Source organism: Hoplias malabaricus, chromosome 10 (genome assembly GCF_029633855.1).
Source record: "Hoplias malabaricus isolate fHopMal1 chromosome 10, fHopMal1.hap1, whole genome shotgun sequence".
In the NCBI taxonomy this organism is placed as follows: Eukaryota; Metazoa; Chordata; class Actinopteri; order Characiformes; family Erythrinidae; genus Hoplias; species Hoplias malabaricus.
The window spans coordinates 18,021,736-18,047,592 of NC_089809.1; the positions used below are offsets into that span (position 1 = coordinate 18,021,736).

Here is a 25,857-nt window from a genome sequence, read left to right on the forward strand (position 1 = left end):
ATGTATATATTTTTAACTATTAAAGACAGCTCTCTGATCTGCATCTTAACTGATTGCAGAGACCTTTCTTTGACCTAAGATGAGGATGTTATGTGTAAACACTCTTGTTCTAGAATTCCTCATGGAAATTTTTACATATCAAACTCACGAATTAGAGATTCTGTTAAGCTGTGTGCTGCCTGTTTATAAATGGCAGTGGTGAAAGTGAAAATAAATGCAGGGGGTGAATTCAACAGGCCTTGGGGAGAGAGTGAGAAAGACAGGAAGCGGAATGTAGGCTCGAAAGAGGTGACAGTGTTATTATTATTCATGAATCATGAGAGAACAGTCACTTATAGTGAGACGTGACCTCACCTCCCGTTCTCTTTTACTGTCTCACTTCTGTGTCAGTCTCCCTCAGACCCTCTTTTACTAGGAATGTGCAGTCAATCACACATTATACAGACTCCTTAATCGACCCAAGGGACAGTGCGCTTTAATAAATGGACCATTCCTGTTCAACTGGCAGCAGAGCTCCTGCATCACAGTCAGTCAAAATATGTGAAGCAGCAAGCTATTTTAGGCCTGATATAGATATTGGATCACTGCTCCATGCCGAAGTGCAAATTTTTTCTGATAAATCATACAAAGAGGAAACAATATCCCTCTATAACTGTCCTCCTAAAATATAATAAAATAATAATAATAATAATAATAATAATAAAAAGCTTTGATTTAAAATATTACATTTTCAGTCTTTGTTTGTATTGTGATCATCATTTAAGAACCATCAGGCATCAGCAATGTGGCTTATGTAATACAAGAATAAAGCAAACAAACTTTTCTGCAACCGTTTCTAGGAGCTTCTTCCTCTCTTCTTGTTGTTTGAGCAAAATTGATATTTGGTGTGATTGTGCTTTGGTCATTTATTTATTTATTTTTCTTTTAAATAGCATTTACATTTGACTTTTTTGTTCAGTGTCGTATTATAGTCAAAATACAGCACCTGCAAACCAGAGACGCTGTGTTTTCCTTTGGTACTAGCTGTTTAGATTGCTTCCATGTGGCATATGGGGCAGAGTCACATGACTAAAGCTTGGTAGCTTGGTTTTAAAGGGACAGAACATGAACACAGTGGGGACATAACAGAATAACAATAAAAAAAGGATTTAAAAATAATTGATATAGACAAGTTTGTCGATTAGAAATTCTGAATGTCAAGTAATTTTTAATTAATTGCCCAGCCCTATATAGGACTGTAAGCAGTTGTTTGTCAAAACAATTAAAGGTGACTTCAGTGCCTTATGGCTATCAGTCCAATATTTGAAATAATTTTTAAGAACTCTAATTTAATTTGGTGTTTTTGTATGGTGCACAAAAATAGGGGAAATATAGGGCTGAGCCATTTTTACTTTTTCATGGATGTTATGTTCTTATGTATACCTTATGTTCACTGCTCTATGCATTATTATATGCATTTTTAAAATGCCATGGTCTAGCTCCATTTTCTCAGTAAACTATTTTTACCTGATATACTGCTATTCTGATATGGAGTCCTGAAAGCTGAATTTTTATTGAGCCACAACATTGCAGTGATTCCTAACTTCTAGTTTTAACAGGTTATTCAGATAGATCTGTTCTTCAGATGTTCATATTGCAGTGCTGAGGGTTCAATGGTGGTTCAGTATTGATTTAGCCAGTTATAACATTCTTATCTCTAAGTTTAAAAGTACCTTTGTTTATTCATGTTATTTTGTCCTGATTAGGGTCGTAGTTGTTCCAGAGCCAGCAGGGTTTCACTGGGAAAAGTCAGAAACACATCCTGGACATTCTCACACACTCGCACATATGGAAAGTTATGAACAATCAATCATTCATTCATTATCTGTAACCGCTTATCCAGTTCAGGGTCGCAGTGGGTCCAGAGCCTACCTGGAATCATTGGGCGCAAGGTGGGAATACACCCTGGAGGGTGCGCCAGTCCTTCACAGGGCAACACAGACACACAAACACATTCACTCACACTCTCACACCTACGGACACATTTGAGTCGCCAATCCACCTACCAACGTGTGTTTTTGGACTGTGGGAGGAAACCGGAGCACCCGGAGGAAACCCACGCGGACACAGGGAGAACACACCAACTCCTCACAGACAGTCACCCAGAGTGGGAATCGAACCCACAACATCCAGGTCTCTGGAGCTGTGTGACTGCGACACTTATGAACAATCAATTAATTTAATTAATTAATTAATTTTGACCGGCACGAGGGAACTGGAGTTCCCAGAGGAAACCCATGCTGACATGTGGAGGACCCACCACACTCCCAAAGCAGGGATTCAACCCACAACTGTGAACCCAGGAAATGTGTGGCAATGAAACTACCTGTAGCTCCATATGCTGCTCAGTACAGTAGCATAAGTAAGAGCGTATCTGAGGCTCTATTGCCAGAGGCAGTACATGAAGGGGTGTTAGCAACTCTGACACTGATTCTAAATAAGGCAAGTTTCAGCATGTGTACCATGCCTCAGGAGATTTGGGTGCTTGGCCCCCTTCCCAAAGCCTTTTCCTAAAGGCTGCTGTGGAACACAAACAGGTTTGAATCTCTGCAGACCCCATGCCCTTCCTTTGTGTGTCTGCATCCGCTGGTGAAGCCACTGTGAGTAAGCTAGCACCGGCTAGGCTTTTCTGCCAGTGTCATTTGTCTGTCGAGGCATGTCTTTACAAGACAGAGCTGCTAATGAACACTGGGCCTCAGGAAATGTGGCTCTATCAACACCTTATTTATACTTTTGATCTTAAATATTATGTTTTGCACACAAAGGTGTTGGCAAAACTTGGGGCCACCAAAAATACCTAATGTGCCCTGACCAAATTCAGTGAAAACTGTTCTTATAAAAACATCATATATAATAATAGTAATTTTAAGTAAAGTAATTGAATTAGTCAATGCTGTGTCTCTCTCATTGTGTGTGGTCATACACTGTCAGTAGCACCTGAGATGTAAAGAACTATATTCTTCTTTGTCCTCTGAAGGATTGCAATCACCTTGGAGTTGCAGATCAGATAAGATTAAATGTGTCACCACGATAATGATCTAACCAAACTGGAGACTTTACACAGTTGAAATGCAGTGCAAATAGGGATGTTCTGATCAAGTTTTTTTCCTTTCCGTCCTGATATGACTCATTTAATGCTGAGTATCGGCTGGTATTTTCCAAAAAGTATGCTGTTGACAAATTGGCTCATAAATTCGATCACTTTATTATATAAACATGTTTATAATATGTTTGAAAGGTGCACTGATGAGAACAATGTTCTATTGTGAAAAGTGATTGGATCCATTCATTCATTACAATGTATGTAAAAAGGTGTGTGTAAGTGATGAAACTATAACCGCAATATTTTAGGCAGAAATCAACTAAAATTATTTCTTAAAGTTAGGGTTAAGGTGAGATATTTCATAATTAACAATATGACAAGTGAATCAATAACTTGGAATAGTAAAGTGTATGAAAAGTATTTAGTTTTTGCTTTGAGGGTCTTGTATCCAACTTTGATTACCCTGTCTTTCATGTCAATAATGTCTGTAATTGTTGGGTTAAGTAGGTGTATTAAATCAGAGAAATAACTTCACTGTTCTGGGTGCAAGCTCCCTCTGGACCGAAATTAAATACACCTCTAAGAAATCAAAAATACTGTACTGTAGAATTTGCTCAACAGCTCAAATTTAGATATGATATTGAGGTCACTTCTCCAATTTATTTAAGTATATGTTCATAATGTGATCTTTCAGACCTGTTGTTGGAAGGCCCCACAGATATATTATGCCCCACTAAACCTGCTTCTTTATTGTTATGAACTCCTGTCAATCTCCAATACAAAGCAACCAGTCTAGGTTCCCTGGCCTAATGCCTGGGTGGTTCTTATCTGATGTGGAAGTGAGTTGTTTAAAGCTAGGCTGTGTGAATGTATGCTGAGGGGGCCCACTCATCACACCTGGAGGCCCTCTGTAAGTCCAGGCTCTGGCTCAGTAGCTGGACACCACGAATGTTGAGAGGAAGTGGTTGAATAAGGAAAGTAAATATATATTAAAAAATAAAATGTCAACTGTGGAGTGTTGTCTCCAGGTAGTCTTCAGCTTCAGTTTCATAGGTGTATCCTAATTTTATGCAAAAATAAATACATTTGTTTAAATTTGTATATATTTGTAAAGTCAAAGTCTCCACATTTATGGATCAGGCTGCATTTGTATTTGGATCGGGTGAAATGCGAAAGGAGAGTCTCAAAATCCAAAAACCCGCAAGAGGAAATGAACAAATGCACGTCACGAAAAACACGTGATTGACTTGATCCACAAACGCAGATTCAACAATTTACAAATACATTTTAAATTTGTGACTTCGACTTCACAAATTTATAGAATGTAAATTTATTTCGTTTCACATAAAGTTATGATATATAGGAAACCCAAAAACATGTATTTGTGAATATAAATGTATTAGTACAAATTGCAGACTGATAGACACAGATTGGGATATATTTATTTGTGAATAGTGAAACATATTTGTGACTGTTTAATTTGTGGATTAACATTTACACATTCGTAAAGTATTTTGAGATTAATCTCTCTCCATACTTCCCACACTCTACTTTAAATCTACAGACCATCCCTTTATAGACACTCCCCTCCCTGCATATGGGATCTCAGGGACAAGCGACCCTCCAGTGGATAGAGTATGTACTGTAGGTTTGTATAGCATGTGCTTTCAGCATCTTAACGATACACTGTATGTTGATGGTGTATCACTTTTTTTGTTGATAAATAAATTGTATTGGAATATCCCTAAATGCAAATATTTGTGAGTTTATGTGAGTACACTTTGAACGTGTACATTTTATTTATATATGGTCCCATATTTCAGTTTGTGTGCAGTAGAGCAGTCTCACTCCTATTCTAGCATATCTCCAGTGCTCCATAGACGAGCTGAGACAAATAGAGGGCTGTTCTAAGGCATGCTGCTGCTCTTACTTTGAGGTTTTGCCTCAGGTACACCTGGGTGGTGTAACCATAACAAGTGTCAGGACTTGAAACTTTAGTCCTGTTGTTTGAGAAAAGTATTTTAAAGGATTAGAATTCGGTGAAGTGTTTTCTTGTAAAATGGATTAATGTGTGGTGAACTTCACTGGGTATTATCAGCGTTTTTTGCTGCAATATTGTTCCATCTGAACATCAAGAAAAGTGATGCAGTAGTGAGATATATTATTATTTTATTTTTTTTACAGGAAAACCGGATCTCCAGACAATGTCCAGATTAGTCATATAATGTGTGGATTAGATGCTTATGAATTCAATCATGTTCAAACAACCTCTCTAGCCTAGTGCTGAGGGAGATATTGATTGTCCATTGCAGCGTAGCTTAATATTTACAAACAGTAGCACTGCATTATTTATTTTTTATTTTTATTTTTTTTTTCCCTCAGTATTTTGTATATTTGACTGAGAAGCTTGAATCTATGACATGATTATGCTGCTACTTCTAATAATAATGCTTATGCCTGTTTACATTAAACAGGACCGTATTATAAGTCTGTCACAATAGAGATTTTTTGTGACAGAAATAATTGAAATGCTCATTTTTGTCGTCATTTTATGCCACTGATATAATGATAATATAATACCATTATAATTCAATTACAGGTTTTTACAGGCAATGCATTTTTGCAAAAACATACCATATGACATGTTTAGCAAACCTTTTTGAGGAATGTAATTATTGTCACAGGCCTTATAATACTCATTTGTAGAATTTTAAGAGACGGAACTGGATTAAAATGGAGCAAAAAGGTTTGCTGATAACCCTGATGTTGCATGTTTCCAGCATTGAAGAAGGTGGTATACAGTAGCTTTATTAAGGCAAGCAATGAAATAATCCTTTACTGTGTTACCATGATATATGCTGAATTGTATCATTTCACCCCCATCCCCCTCCCCGACTACTGCAGCTGTGCACCAATGTTCACTCGCTCCCTCTTTTCTCCCATCCAGTATTTATTTTCCTCTTTGGACTGACCCTGCAGTTATACTGTGTGGTGAAAATAAATGGTGCTTTCACAAAAGAGGCCTTGTCCTCTGGTCTTGCACTGTCCTGAAATCTTATCACCATTTGTCAGCAGCAGTTTTTATTTATTTATTTAATTTTTTTTGCACTCACCTTGAGTGTATGAGATATGTGTGAGGTTGATAAAGCACTCCCCTTTGTTGAAGATTGAACTATTGTGTTCCTTCTAACACAGCTGTGTGCATATATCGTACTATAGCATGTGTGTTGGGACAGTTATTACACAGGCAGGTGTGATTTATGTATGTTTATTAGTACAATTATTTAAAATGTGTCACCAACACACTGTTAATGGGTCCAGATGTCTTGTGGGTCATGTCATTTAAGGCTTTATCATTCACCCTCCCAATCTCAGTCATATTTTAGTTTTCTAAGTGAATTAGTTTTTCCTGTATATATGAGAAGAGCTAATCCTTTAATCCTTAATGCTTTTCCTAATTTCTCTGATAGTACTAGTTCCTTTAATCAGTTCATATCACGCTTGGAATGTTGGCTTCCTCTTAAGAATTTTCACCTCAAAAATAATTTTATTCCAAAGATTAGTCTTTGAGACATTTTTTTTTTCTCCCCTGTTACATTTCAGTTCCCCAACTGCTAAATGATTAAGCTCTCTGATCTTAAATCCCTGTGTAAGGAACATGGTCTGGAGAGCTTTGTTTCATTACAAGAGAGAGCAAAGATGGTCAGTGGCGCATGTAGCTCTGCTGCAGAATTTGTTCCCATATTTGCTGATTCCCGTTGTGGGTTTGTGGCCAGAAAATGTCTTCCAGATATGCTGGCGAACTTGGATGAACTCATTGACACTGCACTTCAAAGACCTTATGAGAAAATCTTTGTGTTCCTTCTCCATTCTTTTCATATGGGTGGTTTATGTCTAATATAATCTGAAATTATGATAATATATAACTGTTTAAGCTGCCAGGATTTATATCTTCTTTTAAAAATAGCTTTGTAGGCAATATATTTACAGTCAAATGCCTAAAGACCCTGAAAGCTTTTCTCTTTGTCCCTTGGAGCAAATGTTATTTTAAGGTTCCTCAATTGCTTCTCAGTTTGACTTGGTCCTACAGTGCTGCTCTCAGAACCATGTTCATTAGTGTTGTTCTAAAAATGACAGTTAAATAAATTAATATTTAATAAATAGTTTCTGGCTGTTCGTTACAAGCATTGTGATTAATGCTGTGCAATGTTTTATTATTGCAGTTATGATAAATGTGATATACTATCCTGTGAATATAGTGTTTTGTGGCTGTCCTTAATAAATGAAAGTCTAAACAATAACAATGAATGAGTAAAAATTATATAAACTGTAAATAGTAGTTTATTTAACCTCTGTTTTTGACCAACTCCACATCCTTTGCTCTGGTAATATACAGCTGCAAGTCTCTCTGCAAAAACAAGACTTTCTTATTACTTGCTGGGAATGGTTTCATGATTTGTGATGTCACAGATATAAGATAAAAGTTTATGAACCATTTTTGCAAATTTGTTTTTCTATGTATGGTGAAAATATTGTAAAGTATGTCTTAACTTTAGGAATGGTTCCACAGTACAACCCCAGTTAAAAAATGATGGAATCACAACTTAGACCTGGTTCACTCAGTTTTTTTTATATTTAATAGCAAGTAAACAAGGCATAGATTTGATGCTATTTTTTTTAACAGCTGAACATTCTGGCTTCATGAAACAGACTTCATTCATTCTTTTTCGGTAACCCCTTTATGCCATTCAGGGTTGTGATCTGTCTGGAATCTACCAGGAATCACATAGGGCAGGAATACATTGTAGGCCATCACTCACTCACTCAAACACCCATGAACACGTAAAGTACCCTACCAACATGTGTATTTTTGACGAGTTGGAAATTGGAGCACCTGGAGGAAACCCACACAAACACAGGGAGAACACAGCAAACTTCTCAATGACAGTGGCCTGAGGTGGGGTTTGAACCCAAACCCGAGGACCCTAAAGCTGTGTAAAAACAAAAACATCATAACCTGTTAAATTAATGAATGCCGTACTTTTCCTAAAATGGGTGTGAGAGTTATACATAAGGCATGTACATTTCTGAAATAATCATCAACAACAACAAATTAAACAAATTAAAAATAAAAAGCTGGGTGAAGGTCATTTTCATATAAATATTTTATATATTTAAGGGGTAGTACATTAAGGTACATTTTAATAAAAAAAGATTATAATAATAATAAAAAAATTTTTAAAACCTACATAAACTTCTGGTGCCCTTCAGTCAGTCCTAAAGTGTTTGAGTTTGGCAATATTGTGCTTCAGTGTGTTCAGTGTAATTGTAGCAGTATGTTTTTCCATTCTGACCACTCAGTGTGGCAAGATGGAAAGGGAAATGGAGAATTAGGCAGAGATAACTAAGTAATAAAAGGCAGAAAACAGCAGCCCAGTCTCTTGCCCTGTATTCCTGTCCATCTCTTCCTCTGCTTTCTGTTGTGTGTGTGAGGCTGTGCCAGTTTGGACAAGAGTAGTAGTAATGTGTATGTGAGAGTCTGTGTCCAGCTACCAGATTCCAGCAATTCAGCTCTGTTTAGATTACATTAATGGGAATGTAGCACCACAGCAGTAGCCAGCTGGGTCTGAGCCAGCAGACTCAAGCCCTAATATATACTTTGGGGGACAGTGTGTCGGCCTCTTGAGGAAGTGTCATTGCTTGTTTATGTTTATACTGAAGAAATGGGGAAATTAGCCTTAAGCTACAAACATGTACAGGATTAAAGCATACAAACATATATAAAAATGTTAATTAATTGGGTCCAAAAATCCTTTTAATTCAAACTGTGATTATAAATACAGCTCTGTAACAAGATCATATTTCTGAAGTAACATGCTTTGGAATGTATGAAAACTAATGAGCCTTTTATGTGGCATTTCTGTTGTACTCTGTTTTCTTTCTGCATCAGTGGACGTGTGCGTGTGTGTGTGTGCGCGCGCTGAGGTAATCTTTGTTGTCACTCCTTTCTGACAAGCTCACAGCGGTATTCTCACACTCTTGTGAAAAGCATCTGCAAAGTGGAATGTTCTCATGATATTTGATCTGGCGTGACAGTTCATCTAACCCTGAAAGTGAGAAGATGAGTTTACAGCAAAATTCTGTCTATTATCTGCAATGATGATAAATGATGTCGTACAGCTGCCCTGCCCGGCTTTACCTCAGGCCGCCACAATTAACTGCTGAAAACTGAATGTTCTGACAAAGAAACAAATATATCCCTTTGTTCAGAAAATATTGTACACTGCCACCTAAACTACATACATTTTTATGTTATTTAATGTAAATGTTTGTTTTTATTGATCTACCGTTCATTAAAAAGCACAAACACTCGATTATTATTATTATTATATTTTGTTCCAACAGCAAGAATTTACTTGAAAAAAATCTGCCTTAAAATCATTTTGCTGTTAAATGTCTGTGTTAGTCATGGGCCAATGAGGCCCATTTAATATTATATTAAATAGATTTAATATTTCCAACAGTTTGTAGACACCCCTTATAACCAATTAAATTGGACATCGACATTCAAAAGTATATGTGAACGTGCTCATCATAGTTTCTGATTCTCATGCGGAATCACATGTACCCAACTTCGGTGCTTGCGTTGTTCTCTGAGCAGCTAAAAAGTGTTTTATTGCTTGACACCTTTTTAGGGTTTTTAAAAATGTATTTATTTATTTATTTTTAAATTGTGCTGTGAGGGGGGAAAAACTTGGCCAGTCCAGCCTGCCTAGTTTTCACATGAAAAGAAATTCCACATATTCATATAACTTTTTTCTCATTTTTTAATAGTGTTTACTAAAAGACCAAAACTCCTGTAAAAAAGCTAATATCTTACTGGAATATCAGGTTTTAAATATCCATGATTTAGTCTTGTTGCTGACTTTTGGGTTAATTAAGCTGATGTTTATTTGCTTTAAACTCCGTTATGCCTTTTTATATGACAAATAATGAAAATGCTCTTACGAAATAATGACAATATACAATGATAATTCACTGTTCTTGTTCACCTTGAGCCATCCATGTTTGCTTTGCAGCAATGTCATACTCGATATACATTTTGTGGTGAATTAGTTGTTGTTGTTTCTATTATACAATGTTTTATCTATTGAACAATATGTAGCACCGTTTATATACAAAAGATAAATAACCCAAGTCATAAAATGGTGATTAAACGTGTGAGCATTGTATTCTCAACCTAGTGTCCCAAAACTGCTAGGTTTCTCCAGACTTTTAGAGATGTTCATAAGCCAATAATAAACATACAAAAATGTATGCTGTGTCTTTGTGTCCAAGTAGTGGTCCCTCTGTCTGCGATGTCACAGGTCTTGCCATTTTCCCCTCCATTCGTCCAGGTTGAAAGATATATTTTCTCATTTTCTCTGTACTAAATGTCTCTGGCTTCTCTCTTTCTCTTTAGGACCCAGGCTATTGGATTCAGGTACACCGGCTGGAGCATGGTGATGGAGGCATCCTGGACTTGGACGATGTACTGTGTGACGTAGCTGATGATAAAGACAGGGTGAGGGCATCTATCCTAAATCTTTTGCAGTGTGCTGAACCTTGGTAGAACAAAAAGTTTTCTCCAATATAAAGGTGGTTATCTCGAGATCTGAGTTGCACCTGTCTGCCAATGGAGTCCAATATGATGTGTGTTTATGTGCACAATCAAACTGGTGATAGTAGTTACATGAGGAACTCACATAAAAACCTTTTCATTATTCATACTCTGTGGCTCTGCCCTGAGAGACAGAGAGAGAGAGCATTTGACCACTCTCCTCTAGTTTGCTTGTTGGATCCGGAAGCATACCGCATTCATCATTATCGTGTTTAGGAATAACCAGGATGTGGCTCATGTAATGATGACTATCTCGTTGCTTCCTGCTCTAATTTTCCTTTGCTTGTTGTGTAGCACATGGTTATCTGTGTTTGTGTGTGTGTGTGTGTGTGTTTGAATGAGAACAGTGTGTTTTTGCAAGTGACTAAACACCAGGGATGTGTGTTCATCACAGGATGAATGATGTTTATCGTATCTAGTTCTCTATCTGACACTCGCTTGTGCTCACAGTTTATTGCACAGTTTCTTTGTTGTGGGGGTCTGTCAAACCACATTTAAGAAGGCTCCAGGATGATGTCATCAGTCAGAAATGTTGTGAAGTTTACCACTGATGTTGAATCATTGGGCCAGTAACTGTGTCCTCACGAGAGCGCTGTCAATGGTTAGCCAGTATCATCACTGTTCAATTTAAAACATGTATCTCCTAAAACAGTACCTTTACAGGAGAAAGAAAAAACCTGACATTATATTTTGTCATTTTACACACATTGGTAAACATTTTGCCACATACAGAGACAAAATATAGGTTGCAATTAGATTGTTATTAGAATTTGTATTTCAGTGTACATCAAAAATAAATGTTTCCAAATATGTTTGAAAAGTCCCTTCCATCACTTCTGAGTTTGAAGACCAGTGGATTGACTTGCACTTAAAGGCTCTTTTAAAAGCTATACAAAACTACTAAGTAGCATTGATTCCATTTACACGCAGTAATAACTTCAGATTCACTTAAGGAAAAAATAAAAAAATATTGCACTGCACTGTATAGAGAAAGGAACGTATCTTCAGTAGGAACCAAAATCAGTGGAGCAGTTCTGAGGGGACCTGTTTTTACCTGATTGGTTAATCAAAATTTATCATTTAAAAGAAGTTTGGTAGAGCTGAACTTGATCATGCCGCTGAATTCGACCACTTCGTGTCGTTGCTCATTGAAAATGAATGAGTTCCCGTCATCATGTCACTCTATTTGCATGCGCTGTGTATACACAGTTACTGTGTGCGCTGGTTCGTTCTATATTATATAATTAATGTAGTTATTTAAGTTTACACTTATTACATCAAATTAGATAATAAATCACATTCTTCCAAAATATAGATATGTGTACCATGTGTTATCTCACTGTATAATTAACACCATCATGTGCTCATTCTCTGTGCTGATAAATGGCGAGTTGCTCAGTCTAGAAGCTAATTACTCTGGCCTGTCCTGCTGGGCTCCCTACGGCAGCTAGCATGCTGATCAGCTAGCAGTAATCGCCTGGCTCAGCACTGACTTTTTCCTCTTTGCTGGTTTGTACTCCTGGGGGTTTCATGTTAATCCTGTTTGTACAAATGTATATTTTATAAGAGGCCCAAACCAAGCCAATTGAGCGGAAATGGGCCTTTGACTGATGTGAGTGCTGGCGTTTAAGATGTTATTTGAAATGCATAAGGCTGCATGGCTGCCAAAATAGTGCTCTGTAGTGTATTATGCAACTCAGAATACATCACCCCAAAGAACAGCAGGGACGCCTTCTGGGTGGCTGCCCATTGCTGTCTCTGAAGAAGAAATTAGCCTGGCAGTGAATGAGCAGAAGATGCATTCCAGAGCCTACAGTGATGTGCTTTCATGTGCTCAGTACACGAGGAGAGATCTGTCTTTCTGCTAAAATACTTTCATCAGTTAGGCGTGAGGGATGTTAAACGCACGTACATGGTGGTAGGGTGACATAGTAGGCAGGCAGGTAAGCCATCCAATCATTGTGTTCGGTCCGAGAGAAATGGTTGGACATGGATTTTTACATTCATGTGGCCTATAGAGGAAAATAATTGATTTATTTTATCTGAGGATTTGGATTAATGATTGTGCTTGGGATTAATCTGCACTTCAAACAGAACTATTGATCCTTTCTTAAAACATCCTTATTCATCATGACGCGCTCAGAACGCCATATGAGAATGAAGTTTTCTTTTTGTATATCATCATGACACATTGACAAGTGTTACAACCATAGCTAGATGTTAGAGACAAATTGAAATGTATTAATGCTACATTTAAATAAAGACAAAATATGGCCATTTTAAATTGCTTATGCTTGACTACTTCATAAAAGTTTATTCATCTTGATGAACTGGGAGTGGAATAGTTGCCAGTTCACACTATTTTACATTTCTGTACTCATCTCTCTTACAGTAAAATAAATGTTTGTTGAAGAAAACTTATTTGAATTTTTAAAATGGGGTTTTTGTATTTAATGTAGCGCAATGTCTGGTTTGGCCAATGTCCAGTTTTATTGTTAAGCACTTGAAAAACCCATTAAACTGTCCAAGCCACTGTACACACTCAGAAAAACTGTCACTGTGGTGGTACCTTTTTTTGTCACTTTGGTGGTAGCCTCCAAGTTACATCTCAGTAAACTCAGTTAGAAAAATTAATTGTACTATATAATAGATTAAATGTAGATTTTATTGTGTTGAATTCACCCATTTGTGTCTATAATGAAAGATTACAAATATTCACCTCTTCCTCTGGGGAAGAGAATATAATGTACCTTTAGGGAGCAAAACTGGACCTTAACACCACTGTTGTACATTTTAAAGGTGCATTTACCCTGTTCGTACTTTTAGTGACAATATTGTTGCCTGTACATTACCTTTTCTTCCCCTGTATGTAGATTAGCTTTGTAGCAATGATTTATTGTTTCCACACCCCTTACTCCTGCTCTGTCTGTCTCTGTCATATCTTTGTAGAAATTGATGTGATTTATCTCTCTTCTCACTTGCTTTGCTTTACTCGACATACCAAAGCTTAGTAAGGCTTAGTTTTTAATGTCTGTTATTAAACATAGATATTTGTGAATGTGGTTCCTAAAAGATAAATAAAAGTAAATTGCCAGTTAAATCTCAGGCTCTGCATTTGTTTGTGGACAGCATGTGAAATGTTGTGGCCAGGGCACTGGGAAATGTCAAATATGTTTCTTTGTGTGAAATTGTGACATTAACCTTGAGATCCTGTGTTTATTATTAGCTGTGCATATAGATGAGAGACAGGAGTTTGTTACAGGTGTGTGTGTGTGTCTGTTTCTGAGAGCTGGTCCTCTCATCCAGGGAAAGGTGGGCTCTTTTATTTGCTGGCTACCATGGTAACGTGTCTACCAGGACTTGGATGGATGGACACACACACACACACACACACACACACACACACACACACACACACACCTGCTGCACTGTGTGTGGGATGCCTCTGAGGACTACACCACACACCCCATACTCCTCTCTGTTCATGTCTCTCTCTCTTTCACACTCTTGTTCACTCAATCTCTCCTCACTTCACTCCCTCTTTAGCTCAGTGCTTCATTGATTTCTTTTTGCTGTGAATGAATCCTCTGATGCTTTAAAACCTCTAAAATCATAGATATTTAACTTAAACAAACAGAACCTGTTTACTACAAAGACACATACAACACAATTGCAATGCACAGGTGTACACTCATATATCCCGATATTCAGGAGAATACAGTACGGATGTGCGGGTTTGTGGATGTTTTCGATTGGTGAATATAATTAAGGGTGCAACTATTGATGATAGAGCTCTGTAAAATCTATACAAGTCATAGTTAGTAGAATGGGACATTTGTAACTGCCGTGAGCCTAAAGTCACAATGATTAAAGCCAAGCCTCAGCTAGAAGGGATTAAATTGTGCTTGTAATGCACTGTACTTACGATCAAAGAGTTTTTAAGGTATAGGTTTATCTTGATTTTTACTTGACGTTAACAAGTCTGTAAATGTTTGTGCCCTTTAGAGCTTATTTTCGTATGGATCGTATGTTACATGCCAATATTTGAACAGCATTGGTGACCTTGTACATATTATTATAGTTATTTGTTTCCTAATTAGCACATGCGCACACACACTTACACACATGCATGCACTACATCTGCTCTGGACTTGACTGCTGGTAGATGTGTGTTTTCAGGTTAATGAATTCCCTGGTTTCAGGTTATGACTCAGTAAGCACATTGTGCTCATCAATATGCCACAGTCTGAGAGGTGTTTTTTTTTATGGAACTTGTCATGCAGGTTATCTCCTGGTTACAGAGGTTTAACAATAGGCAGGTTTTTATGAGCCCCCTGTCTTTCAGTGGGAGTCATTACAGAAAGATACAGCTGCAATATGGCCTACTGCTAGTTTTACTGGGTTTAATCCAAATCACTTAAATAATAATGATATAAAAATAGATATTACTTTTTGTTCAGCTTTATGTTAAAATACATAGAAATTGTTGCTTTGATCCTAAAGTTGAGTTGCACGTGGCACTGCAGGTAGTGTCGCTGCTGCACTGTTCCAGGGACTCTGGGTTCAATCCTGGCCTTGGGTCACTGTGTTCTTCATGGGTCTATGTGGGTTCCCTCAGAGTGCTCTGATTTCCTACCACAGTTCAAAATCCAAATGGTGTCTTGATCGGCTGTGTGAAATTTGTCCATCGGTGTGTGTGAGTGATACCCTGTAATGGGATGATGCCCTGTCTGGGAATTGTTTTTAATTGAAAATGTATCTATATTCACATTCAAAATGATTTTAAAAAATCATACTGATATTTCCTTTTATTCTGTTCTTCCTTGTTGTGAATTCTGTTATGTCCCACACTGTTCATGCACTGCCCCACACTACTGTGCGTGTAGTCACGTGATCCTGCCCCATCAAATGTGCCACACGGGAGCAACATGGAGGAAGACCTAAACACCAAAGCCAACCGAGTAACTCAAGCAACTTGGACCAAGAAAACTGCTGCCATATTTTGACTTTGGTGAAGAAAACATTGAACATGTCAAATGTAAACACTGACAAAAAGCAGTTTTAGCAACCAGCGTTAATACCGCCTGTCTGTTTCAATGCATGGCTTCAAAAAAATAAAATAAAAAATAAAATTAAATAAATATAAAAAACCCATATATATCAAGATGAAATGTTCAATTATAATTGAGATACTGGTTCATGTCGCACAGCACTAGTTCCTGTCTTGTGCCCAGTGTTTGTGTAGGCTCCATACTCACCATTAAAATGAAAGGTCACTACAGGATGTAACTTGAAGAAGCAGTGGCATTACTCCAAGCTCTACCCTGATTGCAGTACACCTCACCCTATCATGAATAGGGATAACTTGTTTCAGCCTGTTTGTATTCATAATCATGCTATTTTTTGGTCATTATGGAAAGCTCATAACCATTGCTGAAGATTGAGATGTAGATTGACTGGCAAATTTTGAGCCCTTCCTGTGTTGGGGCATTGTTGTACTAGTAATCTAAATGGCTCCATTGTGAGTAGCAGCAGGCTCCAGGTTGTCTCCATGGCAAACAGGTCAGGGTTGACGATCCAGAAAAACACAATCCTCAAAGACATCATTGTGATAATCACCCATAAGAGGGTTATCAGGGTATACTCCTGGAGTTAACCTTAGGGGCAGTGTTCACTGATGAGCTTCTTGGTGGCTGGGAAGCCCATGCAACCCAGCTGGGTCAAACCTGAAGAGGCAATATGAGAGGACCATATGGGCACACCACATATGCATATGGTTCAGAGTAGGGGTTTGGTGCAAAGCCTATTAGACAAGGACAATGGTGTAGACAGGGGGCCCTTGGCGCCTCGGACCTTGCCGGTAGAAGCTGTTAAAACTGCTCTTAAATTAATCTTTCAGAAATCAATTCGGAAGCATTAGGACTTGCTCATTTTCATTTACATATTGGAAATCAATAGATTTCCGGTTCTAGCACTCAGGGTGGTGTGGCATTTTGACTCTAATTATTAGACAAAACATGACTATGTAGACTTTTATTCAACTGCTTTAGTTGTTTATGTTCATTGTTATCACTGTTTTACTGTTATTCAGATTAAACTAACTGGTAAAATTCATTAGTGATCTGAATTCAGCAATAATATTTCAACAATAAAGACTGGATGGTGCTTATTGGGCACAGAAACAAACAGAAGTAGTCCATATTTCTATGTGGAGTGTGTACACACACATGCTCACACACACACAGCCAGTATTCTGAAAACAAACTTTAAAAGGCTAAAATGTACAAACTATAAATGTGTACCTGAGAATCTATTAGGAAAAATGGCTTGAAATGGCAAAAAATTAAATAAAATAATAAAAACATGAAATGGAATTAAGGCAAGTGGGGATGTGCTACTAATCTGATCCAGGAAAAACAGCCCTTACTGTTTCATTGCTGGCTTATCATTGGCATGTGTGTGTAAGTGAACCTCTTTAAGCCCATTAATGATTCAGAGATTTCTGTCACCTCCCCGGATTAGGGAAGCACATTCTGCAGACTGGACTGTCTAACAGCTCTGAGCACTCTGGCTTCACCAGCAGGGTTGCCAGATTACAGTTTGGGATTAAACGAGGGGATTAATTCTGTTGGTGTAATGCAATTAGAAGGAGAGGTAAAGCATTTAATCAAAGACTCAACATGGCACAGGATGCTGGCTGGAGATGAGATTTGATGAGCCAAACTGATTATAAATTGTATCAAAATATCAGAAAAAACTGCTATTAGCTTGAAATGGTCTATATGTTAGAACCATGTCATGGATTTTGAGCCTAAAATTTTTTTATATTGCAGGACTGTCTGGGTTTTTTTTTTTTTACTTCCTCTCCCTGATTCATCATTTTAAAGATAGCTCTTACTAAAGCAAGCCCCCTGGGAGAGAGACAGGGGAAAAAGCCGACTGCAGGAGTACTATGATGCTCTTTACAGTGTGTGAAACATGGCAGGCATGGCTGCTCCCCCGAGGATCTGTCTGTGTTTATACGCTTTAAGGTCCAATGACCCATCATCCAGGATGGATGGTGCCTGTGTCATTGACCAGATTCAGACAGGTGAGAGTTTTTAGAGATGCCCTGTCACCAGCAGCCTCCTTCAGGCTCCACACTTGTCTGTCTGCTCTGGTCATGGATGTCAGAAGACATATTTTAGTCCACAGTTGTCAGGGGACTGCTACTTTGTATCTTGAGCATCTGATCTCTCCAGAGTGTTTTTCTCTGTGTGACATTGTGTGTGTGTGTGCGTGTGTGTGTGTGTATATATATATATATATATATATATATATATATATATTGTTAGCTGAAGAGAAAGGGAGAACAAAATGGACAAGAATTTTTTAATATTGCTGTCAATACTATTGTCTTTCACAACATAAACAGAACATTATTATACATATCTTTATGGCCTCTGAATATATTTTAGTCTGGGGTTGTTACTTAGTATTACCCCTGTGCCAGAAATCGCAACTTGCTTATGCCTTTTGTAGACAGATAGACATATTTGTGTTCTTGAAACTGAAATGTATTTTTTGCAGTTGTTATTGGGTTGTCTTGTATTCCCAGCTTATATAAGACCTGTAATTTTTTCATTTAATTCCATTGTCTGTAACTGCTGTAACTGTTCAGGGTTGTGGTTGGTCCAGACCCTACCCAAAATCACTGGGTGCAACTCAGGAACTCACCCTGGAGGGGACACCAGTCCTTTCACATTCACTCTCACCTATTCTGAGTACCTAATCCACCTATGAACCTGTGTTTTTGAACCGTGGGAGGAAACCCATGCAGACACAGGGAGAATACATCAAACTCCTCACTGAAAGTCACTCTGCGTGGGGTTAGAACCCACAACCTCCAGGTCCCTGGAGCTGTTTGACAGTGACGCTATCTGCAGTGCCGCCCCAGACCTGTCCATAATCGTTCTATTATGTTCAGGTCAGGGGTCTGTGAGGGCCATTCCAAAATCTATAGTTTTTGTCCCTTCGGGTAGTGATTAAGTCCCTTCAGCTTAATTTTTTTTGGGAGACATTCTTCCGTCTACCGATGCAGAATTGACAGTGCCACCACTGGCAACACGATCTCAAAGTCTGATATTTCCATATATATGCTTTACAGCCGGCAAGGTGTCCTTTTTTTATATGAAAAACAGAGAAACATACCTTTTCTGACTGAGTTATATTTTGATTCATCAGTCCAAAGCACATGTTACCTCAACTCTTCTGGTTTGTCTAGATGTACATTAGGCGAGATTTGTGACAATGTGACAGGCAATGTTTCCTCTTCTGACTCCATTAAAACTTGTGGAATGGAATGGTGCACCACCACTCCTGACTCACATGGGGGTTTGGTTTGCTTTTCATATCTGTGTCATCTTGGTTTTCCAGATCTCAACCTGACCTACACAGTTTCCCTGAACTCTTTCAAACGGTAGAAACCGCAAGCTAAAAACGTGGCTGTTTTTGTATCCCCTTCCCTTTGGGCATTGATCAATTTTCTTTTTTTTCTGCTCCTTAGACAGTTGCTTTAGAGGTGTCCATGTTTGCTGAGTGTTAGCACAAGGTCTGAAGAGTCAGAGAATTTTGGGAATTAGATTCAGCTTAGTTTCAAATTACAGTTGGTGACACGCCTCGGGTCTGATTTGTTAATCAAAGTCTGAAATCTTGTCAAAGGATTCAGAGCCTTCAAAGTTATTTCAATCTGCTATATGCTTTAGACGATAGTAATTAAAAAAAAAATTCTAAGAAATTATGAAAGATCATAGCTCTTTAAATCTGTCACAACTGTGTATGTGTGTTTTTGTTGGCAGTGGTAGTAGCAGTGTGCAACATGTTCCTAGTATTTTCAGAGTGATTCTGTATATTACAATTTTTTTTCCCATGTCCATGAGGTTGCTCCAGGGTGTATGCAGGCATCTGTGTGTTTGTATTACCTTGGGACAGCCAAGAAAATATTTACTCGAAGACCAAATAGTGTATATTAAGAGGCGCAGGGATGTTGTACTTGTAGTAGGAGTGTTTTGACTGGCCTACTCTCTGAATGACCTGCTCGTCTGCTTCGTGTGTGTGTGAGCTCATTTCCTTTCCCCTTCAGGCTGTTTATAATGCTGTTAAACTCCACTGCGCTTTGCAGCACCCTCAACACTTCAGCTGCAGCAGAGAAGCTGCGTACTGCAAATATTTATCACTGAATATTTCAGAGGCGTAAGATCAGTGCACTTTGATAGGCTTGAGATATTATGCAAATGCATTCATTTGATCACAACTAATGAAGAGCCCTAAATCCAGAGAGTTATGATTGTTTTTATTATTATTATTTTTTTTTTATGTATTGTAATTGGAATACATTTTTCAGTGCATAAATATAACATATGTCTCATTGCATAATTAATTAGAAAATAAGTTGAATTTCCTGAAGAAAATGTTGAGTGATTGCACAGGACAGAGCATTCCCATTTGGTTATTAGCTGGCTGGTAGGTGCTTGCTATCCCAGATGGTAGCTAGCAAGATTATATAGTTTTGCTATGGATTCCAATTTGGTTGTGAAGGTGGTGCTAACTGGAATATTCTGTGGTTGCCATATACAGTCACTAATTACATAGTTACATAGGTGTGCGTTTGATAAAATATTATTTGTTATTCATTCATTGTCTGTAACCGCTTATGCAGTTTAGGGTCGTGGTGGGTCCGGAGCCTACGTAGAATCACTGGGTGCAAGGTGTGAACACACCATGGAGCGGGGTGCAGGCCTTCGCAGGGTGACACACACTCACACATTCACTCACACTTAAGGACACTTTTGAGTCGGCAGTCCACCTACTAACGTGTGGTTGTGTACCGTGGGAGGAAACCAGAGCTCCCAGAGGAAACCCATGCAGACACAGGGAGAACACACCAAACTCCTCACAGATCAGTCACCTAGAGTGAGGCTTGAACCAAGGACCCTGGAGCTGTGTGACAGCGACGCTACCTGTTGCGCCTGTCGCAAATTCAGCATGTGGAGTCTAACACTTATGCTCGTAGTAGCTCTAATACATTACCTGTTTAGTATATGGTACGTATGCATTCACTGAGCAAATATCCCTGAAGCAAGATATCCCTTTAAGGGTTAAAACGCAGTTCTTAGTGTACACAGTGTAATGGATGTCACATGCAATTGTCATGCGTGTGTCAGCCTGTTCAACAGCTGTGAAACAGGCCTCCATCTGTTTGCCCCCCCACCACCACCCCTGCTCTCTCCTAAATTTACAAACTGTAGCCAAAGAAAATAAAATACACATATAAACACCATAGTCAGAACAGATGCACATGACGTGAAATATTATATATTACATAGCCTGATATGATTAATGTACATTAATATACACGCATGCTTGTGAATCCTTTAATATTTCAATGAATTAAGCTGGTAGTGGGAGACCTGCTCACCGCTGGCGGTTCTGTTCTGTATCTCTCTTTTTTTGGATTAAAAAGGATGCTTTCCTTCACCGTGTAATCGTGTTTTCCAGCACACTGGGCTGCACATTCATTCTGTAGCTTAGACTCTCATGTTTTTTTCCTAAGGCGCAGTGGTAATTGTATTAACCCAATCAACCAAACTTTGTAGCAGGGTGATTCTCAGTCATTTAGAGCTGCTGGCAGCCTGCTGTTTGATTTTAATGACTTCAAATTGGCTGGTATTATGCTGGGATCATGGGAGCTATAGGTATGCTGAATGTCCCTCTTGGATTGCTCATACTTGTGTTGTTTTTCCTGACATGAGGACTGGGGGTTCTTAAAAGCAGTCGAAGCCTGTGGGGCCGATAGATTTTTATAGGTGGGTGCCGCAAGTGCAGTCTTAAGTCTTAGGAACATTTCTAGCTTGAGCTCAAGCAGAACTAACTGATGGTGAGGATGATCCGGTTGTGTTGGAGGGAAAACAAGCCTTTGGACTCCATCTTCACCCTTGTGATAAAAATAAATAAATAAAATAAGCCTAACCACATATTTGTCCAACTTTGGTGAATTATATAAGGCATGGTATGCGTGGCTCAGTCAGAAATAAAATATAACTCATTTATAGAGATGCAATAAGAGGACTTGAACACTGCACTTACAAAATCTGAGTATGCTAGTTCGGGTGGAATGAGGTGTACAATGAAACCGTTAATCATTCATTTACTTTCCACTGACTCTGGGCTTCAGTAATGTGGACAGACATGAGTATTCAGACAGGATCTTATATATTCTTCTTCTTCGAGAATAGGTGTGAATGGTTCATTCAAGTAAGTAGCTCTAAACAGTGGCCAAATATACACTTGGATGAGGATCTCTTGGCTGCTGTCTCTTTGAAGCCCTGGAATGCAGTGTGTGTGTGTTGTCACAGTATGTAAAGCATTGATTCTTTGGAATGTGGCACATAACTCTGCCGTCAAGAGAGACAGTTCAGTGCAGTTTAGACATGTGTGTGTTCACTCTGTTGGAAAGTAACCAAACTTTAAATGCTCTTTTCAAAAGCTAGCGTTTCTTGTTCTCTCTCTCCATCTATTTTCCTGCCTCTCACATACTCCTGTCTCACACACACAAACAATCTTGAATGATTGTTTGATCACAATCTAAAACTAACAGCTAGGAAACACAAAACCCAGAAGTGATCTTGCTAATTTGAAGAATTTATGAAAAGGTTTTGTGTCTGCTATTGCATATAATGAGTTGTTTATGAAGACAGTAAAATGTAAATCCAAACAGAATTGTCTCCCATGGTTAAATGGGGATATATGATGTTTTATGAAACAAAGATTTTATGCATTAAAGCAGTCTGAAGACAAGAAAAGAGCACGCCAAACTAAAGTTTTACTCTGCTGAGAAATACAGTAATAAAGGATATTCAACAAGCCAAGGTAAAGATTTATGTTATTGTTTTACAGGGAGCCAAATATAAGGTAATAAGGCTGTATTTGGAATGAAATGAATAGGAAATAATAATACATCACAACATTTATGTTATAATTAACTTGGAATGGAAAGTAACAATCAAGATCAGTGTATGTTAGCTAACGTTTTTCATAACTTTTGTATGGTTTCAGATAAAAGTCCACGTTTATTTATTGATTTGTTTGTTTATTTATTTAAATAAACTTAAGAAGGCTGAGTACAATTGTAGAGAAGAAGGGACCCAGAATTGTACAAGGACAGCAATGTAAGACAGTGCATTAATTCAAATATCTAGGGTTCATCTTTTTCTTATAAGTTGTTATATGGTAAAATCATGACATTCATTACTTAGTGAAAAACACACACAAAATTTAATCATGTCATATGTAGTGTATTTTATGTAATGTCTGTTGTTTTATAGATACTTAGAACAAGTCTGGGCTACACAAAAGTTTGAATAATGAAAACAGTTATTTTCATGGATCTAGGTTTCTTGCTCACTTGTTTAGTCATGTGATGAGTTGTAGTTGACTCAGACTAAAGTCAGTGCAGAGTGCAGTGTGTCCTTTATGGACTACAATTACTTTCACAAAGAAAAATATATATACTGTGGTTTTTGCTCTGCAGTAACATATAAATCAGTGAAGAAGCAAAGAAAGAACTACCATTCAATTTTGCCCTTATTTTGTGCAAGTACAGAATGGTCTGTACTTGCAGAATTTGGACACTGTTTGCACTAAATATAAGATGAAAAAAATAATAGAAACTTTAAGTCTGAATGGATCAGGTGCAGTTTCACTTATATTTAAGGAATAATATCACTATGTTTTAATAGAAGAGAAAGTTTCTTTTTAGTCTCCAGCCAACCATCTCATCAGTAGACTAATTAATTATTATAGTGAAAAACTGACTAATTTTACTGTTGCATCTACTATATAATCTGCACCTTCTGTATAATCCTGTGAGGGATACTATATCCATGTCATTCAATAACAAAAGCATTGCTTTGTTGGAACTTGTGACAGTTTCTTCAGCAGGGGGTTGTTGAATGAGTGAATATCTCTGGTAGTACGCTGCCCCCTACTGGCAGGGAATGAAAGGAGGCGTATTTGTTTCTTTTGAGTTGTGGCCTTAACTAGTAATTCATCATATCGTATCCTACCAATTTGTTGGTGTTTGGTTTGTTGGTGTAAACAGGGAAAAAAAATTACAGTAAACAGTAACAATAAAATCTCTTAGATCCATTTTGAGTCAGATGTTGGCGACAAGATAAAGCAGTTTGTCAGGAACACATGTTTAACTCTGCAGTTAAGTGTGGTTATCTGGTTTGATTTGGCTGTGTGTGTATATATCTGCCTATGTGTGTAGATGTTACCTTAAGGGAGCCAACTATATTTAAACCATTTCTTTCTAATTATTTATTAGTTTTTGATCAAAAAAAGAAAATGGCTGATCACTTTTGACAGAAACACTGTCAAATGCCAGGGAAGGATATGAAGATTTATAAACATAATAAATGTGTTTAAGTTCTAATTAATTTAAACTGTTTGAAGAAACAGCAGAGGTAGAAATGTTGTCCATGTGGAAATATTTCTATGAGGGACATTAGGCAAGTGGTTTTTAATTTCTGTAGCAAATACAGGGATATAGTTCAGTGTTTAAGAACTTCTGCAGGTTTTATATCACGTGAAACACTGCTGAATAGAGCAAAATGTCAGAAACTAAAAGAAAAACCTCAGTGTAGATGCCATCAAGTCACAAGAAATTAAAAATATTAAACAATGCATTTATTTGTTGTTAGCTTAGCTTAGCTTTTTTTTGAGGGCTGGCATTATGAATAACAATGTACCTCACTGCCATGTCTTTTTTTCCCTTTCTTTCTTTAAATGTGATATATATACGTTCATTCCCAGTAAACAAGGAACGTCCCTGGACGTTCAAAATAGGTCTTAAATTAGTCTGTTTGTCAATGACATGTTTTAAACGTCAATGGACGTCCAAAATCCATCTTAATAAGTTAGTTAAGTGGTGACCAATCGATAACGTCAGTGGACGTCCAAAATGCGTTTTATACGAGTAATTTATTTCGGGACCAATTAATAACGTCAATGGACGTCCAAAATACGTCTAATAGTCGTCTTTTCAATGTCTGTTTTTGGACGTCTTGTCAACTTTCATTTTCAACCTTAAGAGAACGTTGATTAGACGGCAGTCATTACGTTATTTCAACGTTGAATCAACGGCTAAATGTTTACTGGGTTGGCAACAAAAAACTTTTTCAGGGTTTGGTTGAAATAAAAGACTTATATTCTATGCACCAGTAGGTAACAGGGAAACACTTAACCATTGTACTGTTAATTGGCCTCTACTGTCCTTATCATCATTAGTGAGATGACAGCACTCTGCAGGCGACACACAAACACACGCACACACACACACACACACACACACACACTTTGTCAAAGCTGTAATGTAAAGTGACAGGATGAAAGTAAGTGCTGAAGCAGCTGTTAGAGGACAGAGGTCGAGGAACACACACACAGTCATACATACAAATGCTGTTTAAGCTTTTGTTGTGGTTTATATCTTAATTTTTAATTAAGATTTAATACCTGAATTTAAATTGGGAAAATGGATAGGGGTTGTCAATTTTATTGCTATTACATTTTTGCGCCATATCCTCCTTTATTAGCACACACATTAAACAATACCAAAACAAAAGTGCATAACAATCAGAACATAAAAATAACATAACATAAATGTTATAAAATGTTATAAAAAAACACTGAACTGTTTCTTTAAGAGGCTGCCCGTGAACAGCGCCGCATCAGGAATTTGTAATTATCTCTCTTGAGCTTAATGCACTCGAACTTTTTTTCCTATCACCTGCTGAGTGCGCTCTTTTATAAACTGGCCTCTGCTTTTGAAAGTAATAGACGTGGAATTGCCTTGAAAAGCAGTGCGTGTTCTGATGTGAGAGGTTTTTGCCGCTAGATGGCGCTGGTGGCAGTAGAATGCTGTCGCAGTTGACGGCTGCCCAGGACACAGTTTATCAGCACGTCTAGGCCCTTAGTGTGGCACTGGCAAAGACATGGAATTCTGATTGGTGGTGAAAAGTGTGGGGGCATCTCTATGGCAACAGTGCCACGGCGCTGAGGTGGCACCTGTGATACT

The 25,857-nt window shown here is 37.9% G+C and overlaps 1 protein-coding gene across 5 annotated transcripts in view; it reads left to right on the forward strand.

Moving 5' to 3' along the window:
- Positions 1-25,857, forward strand: part of pard3aa (par-3 family cell polarity regulator alpha, a) — a 469,619-nt gene that overhangs the window by 44,446 nt on the left and 399,316 nt on the right. For all 5 annotated transcript variants that reach the window (XM_066683465.1, XM_066683467.1, XM_066683466.1 and 2 more), the window contains exon 2: positions 10,545-10,646. In XM_066683465.1, coding sequence (XP_066539562.1) covers positions 10,545-10,646 — 102 coding nt within the window. The remainder of the gene's footprint in view (positions 1-10,544; positions 10,647-25,857) is intronic.